Here is a 7,873-nt window from a genome sequence, read left to right on the forward strand (position 1 = left end):
TTTTTTTTTTTTTTTTTTCTTGTTTCTTAACTCTGGTTTTTTATGAAAACATAAATCCCAACGGTGTTGTTACATTGAAGCAAAATCTGAAACCATTTCAGAAATAGTGAAAATATCTGAAGAAACTTATCAGTTAAATCAAGATACTTTATATAACTTACAATAAGTATATAGGAATAGAATTTTGCAAAATTGTTGTAATAATGCTGGAAAGAAATGATCATCATATTCATACTAGTAAGCTGAAAATGAAGAGAAAAGAAAACCCAAGCAGTTAATTTTACGACTCAAAACATGCTTACATAAACTCTTGTTTTATTCTTATTTTCCTTTGTCTTCAATTTCCAAAATATTTAATGTAAGAAGACTAAAAACAAAACCTCTGGTAGCAACAACCATCATTTTAAAAACTATAAACATAACAACCCCAATTAGCAGTATTCTCGGTAATTATCAACTAGGCGTTAATAATGGTTAACAAAACTACTAGTTAAAATTAATTAACATAGCTAGTTATTGATTACAATTGTGAAAGATTTGGTAATCACAGGCAGAGAAGTTTACCAGGCTGCTTCTGTTGGGGCCATATTCATTTTCCGCTCACACTTTACTCGCATCAAACTTAAGTACTTTAAAAAAGTTTTGGGCACCAGTACACATTTGAATGCATCCATACAAAATTTAAAGTGAATGATTTGTGTTGAATGTCTTGTATTAACAGACATTCAACACAAACACATCATTCACTTGCTTTACATCTAATTTTACTGTTATATCACACGTTCAGATGGTGTGACTTCGCCAATAAAGTACCTCTACTCAACTACCAAACTCTCACTTCCAGCAACTCAACTCAACAGAACTCGACGTCTAGACTACCGACAGCTCCAGCTCACTACATGACGCTTCTACGACTAGCTATCGTGTCCACTACTCTACATATTGGACTAGCCTACTTATCGTCGGAGGGGCGTCCACATAACATTTACCATGCTAGCATGAGTTGGATGGAAACTTATTGAAGGTAGCATTTTAACCCGTTCCTATTGCCAACCTCTGCCTGTTATTTAGGTAAAGAATCTATAATTTCTCTTGTCTTCAACAGCATAGAACAATGAAATATTATGTTAACAAACAATGTAAACACTACATTACTGCTTTGCATGGGTGGGGACATAAATATGTGGAATTTGAGACACACATACACAGAAATATACATATATTTGATAGACTCCTTTACAATTTCTATTTACAGCTCCACTCAAAAGGCACTAGTCAGCCTGAAGCTATAGGAGAAGACATCTTCTCTAAGAGTCACTAGTGAGATATAACTGGAAATGACATAGTTGAATTGTATCCACACAACCATGCCCATACCTATATGTGTGTGTATGTGCCCGTGTGGTGCCATGTAAAAGCACCTGTGCAGCATCACATAAAAGCACCTGTGTGGTGCCACGTAAAAGCACCCAGTACACTCTGTAAAGTGGTTAGTGTTAGAAAGAGCATCCAGCCATAAAAACCATGCTAAATCAGACTGGAGTCTGGTGCAGCTCTGGTCAAACTGTTCAACCTATGCCAGCATGGACAACAGACATTAAATGATGATGATGATGATATATATATATACATATATATATATACACATGCATACATACACTCACATCGGATGTTCCCAAAACAATATATACAAGCTTTAACAGCTGATAACTCAATTTTCATTTCCTTTTACATTTAACCTATCAGAAATAATGAAAGAAATTGGACTAAGCTTTGAACAAAGGAAATTTATCCTTAAGTGCTTTTGGAAGTTAGTAAATGCAATAAAAGTGCAAAGACAGTTTCAGTGGGTAGTTTCAAATCAATCCACCTGCATGACTCACCATCATTTAAATTAGAAATAAGTTTGAAGCAGATTTAACTGCTCAGAATGTTCACAAGAAATGTTCTGAAAGATCATGTACATCAACAAGCCCCTCAAAGTAAGGAAGGATAGTAGAAATGTATTGCCAGAGTTCATGAAAATTTGTGCAACAAGCAAATTGTGAGATAAGACTTTTCAAAATCAGTATACTGAGACCTTCGGGCATATGCTGTGCTTGAAAAGACCCATCAAGTCAAGTGAAATCATGGCTGTGGCCGATGCCCATATCACATAAGTGGCACCCATGCTGATGGAATGTAAAAATCACTCAAGTAGGTGATGACAAGTGACCGAGACCATTGGCGATATGCCATGCTTGAGAAGACTTGTGAAGCCAAGTGAAATCATAGTTGTGGCCAGTGCCTGTGTCACATAACTGGTACACATGCCAGTGGCATGTAAAAAGCACCCATTACACTCTTGGAGTGGTTGGCATTAGGAAGGGCATCCAACCGTAGAAACTATGCCAAATCAGACTGGAATTTGGTGCAGCTCCCCAGTTTACCAGTTTTCAATCAAACCGTACAACCCATGCCAGCATGGAAAGCAGACGCTAAATGGTGATGATGAATAAGCATCCATTGCATTTTGATGTACTGCCATTGGAAAAGTTACATTCCAAGAATTCTCCATGTTCTCAAATGAAGATGATGCAGAACAGAATGTGTGCAGAAGACGCACACTTTTCAACAAAGATTATTTGGAGTAATGAAACTACATTTAAATCAAATGACTCAATTAACTGACACAACTGAACCCAATGGAGACAATTTACATATTACAGAGGAACATCATGTAAATTTACAAGGAGTGGATGATGTGGTTTATCATCAAATGGATTAATTGGACCATTCTTTTCCAATGGTATGTGATTGGTCCTATTTGCTTGAACTTGCTATGACAATCTGTCATGCTAATCATTTAAGAGGATTCTAAAGATGTAAAGTTTTAGTTCCAGCAAGATGGGACACCCTAACACTGCCATAGTTAATATAAGGATCTACCTTGATAAGATTTTGCTAAACAGGTGGAGTGGATGAAGAGGTTCAGTAGAATATCCTCTGTGTTCGCTAGACTCTGGATGTGGTTACAGGTGAAGGTAGTAAATGAAGTACAAGAACAGAAATGAGAGAGATGTATAGTGATGATGAGCTCATTGTACACTGTGCTCAAGTGCAAATCAAAGTGTGTTACATAGAAATAAGTGGGATATTCATCTTTTATTCAATGAATGCTATCCCCTACAACTTTTACCATTGAAACAAGACTGGTAAAAAAAAAGTTGGCTATCTACTTCAGATGAATGTGGAGAGGCTTGCTTTTTAGAGAAAATTAAAGCAGGAATCAAGAAGTGAAAAATCAACTAAAACTCAATACATAGAATTACTACTACATACACCATGGCTGGACAGGAGACTGGGGTCAGTTATCATAGATCATAGAATTATGAAGACAAATTTCAGTGGACCTTTTGAATTGAATCAAAACCTCCATCAATTCTATAAAAAGGCAAAACGAGAACCTTCAATTAATTGTATGAAAAGGATGGAAAGTGACTGGGATGTAAAATACCCCAATTACTGGCATTTCATCACAAACAGACAAAAAAATTTGCCTTTACCATCAAAATTACATATCAAATACAAGTCAGAACAGACCAAGGGGTTCTTCTCAGGAAATTGAAAACAACATCAAACTCAAGCACTGTAACAACAGTAAGACAAAGATGAAAACATTACTACTTACATGGATGAGGAGTAATTGCTTAGGAATAAACAGAAATGGGAGAATATAAACAACTGAAAGTACATTTAACAGTAAAATTCAAATGAAACATCATTTTCATTAATAAACAATTACATGAAAGAACAATTATAACATGAATGAATAGAAAATCTACAGACTTGATGTTATCTATGATCAGCTATGTTGCTAAGGAACACCTAGGCCAGATTGAGAGCTCCAACTTCTGAACACTTAATGTCCTACTATATAACCGTGCTGCAGCCACCATTTGCCAACAAATCAGAGTAACAGAAATCAACTGTGAAGACACCAAAATGGATGTTGCTCTCTCCAGACAAATGTCTGCAAAGTCAGAAAAAATACTGGACAATTAGATACTATTGTTAATTGCAAAGTGAATGAAAAATTTATGAACCACCAGCTGCAACTTCATGGTAGATTATCTAAGGTCTATGGTAACTGTCAATAAGAGACACTAACAGGTAAACCAATTGCCCGTAAACATAAATGGTCAGCCTAGGTGAAAAACTTTGTTATCATAAGAAACTACGAGAAAAAAGTAAAGAGAGAAATAAGTACAAGCATATTCTGAGAGTAATATTATGAGATTAAGTAAAGAACTCCTTCCAAGTGAACCAAGAGTGGCTGGACTAACCAACATAAACAGAGACATGGAGAAATACTCTTCATACCAGCCAAAAGTTATGCATGAGTTAATATACTGCAAGCTAGAGAATACTAACAACACTGACATGTAATAGCCTCTCTTGGACATGCAACAGACACATTACATCCCACCTAAAACTATGCATTTAATATCCAGAAACAGGAGACAGCTACTAAATCTCTGATCAACAAGGGAGGTATGGATGTCTCTAGACCTCAGTGTTGTGACAGAAAATGTTGACGGTGCCACATGAATGTAGAAGGTAACACATACAATTAGCAGATGTCCAAAACTGTCCATAAGATATTAACTTGCTACTGAACATGGCATTGTTGCTAAAACCATTTAAAACGTTATAAACAGGATGAATTATCTCGATGGCCATACCAAAGGCACACCAGAACCAGAATTAATAAATAAAGAATGCTACAGGAATATTCCAATAAAAACAGTACTTTGACATAAGCACAACAGACCAAATACTGTTCTGGAGGACATGGGACAAAAAATGGAACAAAAACCATGTGCTGTTGTAGTGATCAGCTGCCAGGTGGATGAGAATGTCTTGTCAAAAGCTAGAGAAAAAGAGAACACTGCAGAACTGATGAGAAACTGACAGCTCTTGTATCCAGGTTACAGATTTTCATTTGTATCTATTATCATTGGTGTTTTGGCTACATAACAGACTTGCATAAAAGCCGAGGAGTGTTGGAGTTCTCTATGAAAGATCAAAGCAAGCTGGTTCACATTCTTCAAATACAACTGATTAGCTGTACAATGAAAATTCGCTAAACATTCCAGGGATTCTCCATTTGAATTTCCTGCACTGAACCCACAATCACATGTACATATGGAATACACAATAGAATACTAAAGTCTATCCACATGCAGATATATGCACAAACCAAGCAATTCAAATAACAAACCCCCAAAGTTGTCTTGATTTTAAAAAGAGCTTTGTCACTTTGTTGACTGGTTTGATTTCTACAAAGGAAAAAAAATTAAAATACACATCATTTAACGTCCGTTTTCCATGCTGGCATGGGTTGGACAGTTTGACAAGACCTGGCTGGCTGAAGAGCTGTCCAGGCTCCATGTCTGTTTATAGCTCAGGCAGCTCTTCAGCTCCTGTTAAACCCTCCAACACATGGTCTGGACATGTTATGTTCATACCTATATATATATATATATATAGGTAGTAATACTAGTTATGTTGTAGTAATACTAGTAGCGATACTAGGTAGTAATACTAGTTATGAGCTTCAGAGCAAGTGTAGGAAAAATAAGGGTAAACAGAAGTTTAGATTGAAGTTCCTATGCACATTTCACTATTAGGAGTCCTGCAATAGATGTTCCAAATGCATGTAAATGCTCAACAACAGGTCCCCAGTGAACACTATTATAAACTTGTGTTTATCTTTATTTTTCCTACATATATATAACAAGTGATAGAGACAGAAAATGGAATATACAAGAAACTTTATTGCTCGCAACAATCATTCGAACCCATTCTGCATCGATCCCTTACACGGGATGCAGGATGGGTCGAAACAATCGTTGTGAGCAATAAAGTTTCTTGTATATTCTGCCTCCCATTTCTATCATTTGTTATATATTCAATGAACACAGAGGGATTCCTGAGGAAGATCCAGCAACAATTGTGTAAATACCATAGATGATATCTGGTAGCTATAGGCAGTGAACATGCTTCATTGGCTAAATACTGGGTACATACCCAATACTTAATTATTGATATAACTCTTCGAAACGCTTAGTTTAGTATGGTGGCAGCTGATGAAGTATATGTTCTCTATGTGGCCTGTGTGTTTTCTGTGCTCTGTTTATGTTGTTTTTCATTTTGTCCATGTTTTTTTATGACATCCTGTACCCAGATATGCATCTATATATACATGTAGATGTAGGTATGTACATACATGTACGTATATATGCATATACTCACATATTATTTGTATTATATATATATATATATATATATATATATATATATATATATATATATATATATATATATATATATATATGCATTGGTCCTGTTCAACCCACCCATCTCTGCGACACACTCTCTCCCCTTTACTATACTCTGTCATCCATATAATGAAGGGCAGTATTGAACCTAGCTGTTTCCACTCCATCCACAGCCACTATCCTTATAACCCTACCTATCTTACTCACCATGATGCCTGTTTAATTAGAGTTTAATTTGGATCTGCTCTATCTAACCAGTCTTCACCCCTTCACACACACACACCCAACTATGTTGGAGTATTGCAAGGAAAATTTTGACAAGTGAAATATTTTAAAATAAATTCATCATCATCATCGCCATCATTACACGTCCATATTCCATGTTGGCATGGGTAGTTTTGTGTATTATTATTAAATGGATCTTCCACAATGTAGTCGCTGCACACACACACACACACACACACAAGCATTATATATATATATTAGTTGACTGGATCAATTCAGTATATGGGGAAATGTTGGGAAAAAGTACCAGAACGTCTAGCAATATTAAACTAGAATGATGGCCTACCCTGAGAAGATGAGTAAATGCCAACCCTTGAAATCCTCAAGAGTTTACAATTACATTGTGTTACTTTTATTTTTCCGTTTTTATCCTTTTTTTTTTCTTTTTTCTTTTTTTACTGTATAGTTAGTTCTCCAAAGAGATTCAAGGCAAATTCGACTTCAAAGAGCTTTGAACGCAGAACTGAGCAAGAGGGATGAAACGAATTATTTATTCGTAACCTATAACGAGATCTTTACTGTAGAAAGAAAAAACATTTAAGGTGAAAACTTAAGTAACATCAAATTATTGTTCAATTAATATTACGAGATTCGAATGAAAATGTAAAAAGTTTACCCGAGTAAAATTCTCTGTTGGAAATCTGACTAATGTTAAGCCCTAATGATTTCGAATGTTTGATTTTCTTGACATTCCTCACCGTCACCTAATAGAAGGGATTAAAAAAAAAAAAACCTTCAGGGTGTGATAATGTAAGCGACATAGAGGGAGACCTCTAAGAAGTTAGGCAATCGAAACTTTTTTTTTATAGGAGTAGATACTAACAAAGAAAGGTACAAACTAGGTTGACTTCCAATCAAAATTTCTTAATTTTAAATCAACTAAGTTATTGAAGATAGATAGATAGATAGATAGGTGTGTGTGTGTGTGAAGTGAACAGTCGAAATGTCAGTGGGATTGTTTAAGCGCGGTTAAGACAATAGGCACACACCTGAGGAACATCATTCAAAAACACAGACCATGAGAGGGTTATTCCTTAGGAGCGCCCAAATCAAAGACGACTGTGACGTTATTTGAACTCAGACCCGAGATTAACGAAAAATTACGTATTTTGGTACTACTAAAGCAGCGCGGACCCGAACGCGCAGTCGCGCGTCCGCGCTAGCTAGTCGTGAGTGGTCGATCTTAACCCTAACCCTAACCCTAAACACGTATTCATTTGCACACGCGGGTTAGGGTTAGGGTTAGGGATAGGGTTAGGGTTAGG

At 36.1% G+C, this 7,873-nt stretch overlaps 1 protein-coding gene across 1 annotated transcript in view; it reads right to left on the bottom strand.

The window, feature by feature from the left end:
• Positions 1-7,873, bottom strand: part of LOC106874649 (protein FAM135A) — a 303,488-nt gene that overhangs the window by 215,836 nt on the left and 79,779 nt on the right. The window contains exon 3 of the mRNA XM_052969428.1: positions 7,225-7,312. Within this exon, the coding sequence (XP_052825388.1) occupies positions 7,225-7,312 (88 nt within the window). The remainder of the gene's footprint in view (positions 1-7,224; positions 7,313-7,873) is intronic.

The sequence above is a fragment of the Octopus bimaculoides genome, chromosome 7 (assembly GCF_001194135.2).
Source record: "Octopus bimaculoides isolate UCB-OBI-ISO-001 chromosome 7, ASM119413v2, whole genome shotgun sequence".
In the NCBI taxonomy this organism is placed as follows: Eukaryota; Metazoa; Mollusca; class Cephalopoda; order Octopoda; family Octopodidae; genus Octopus; species Octopus bimaculoides.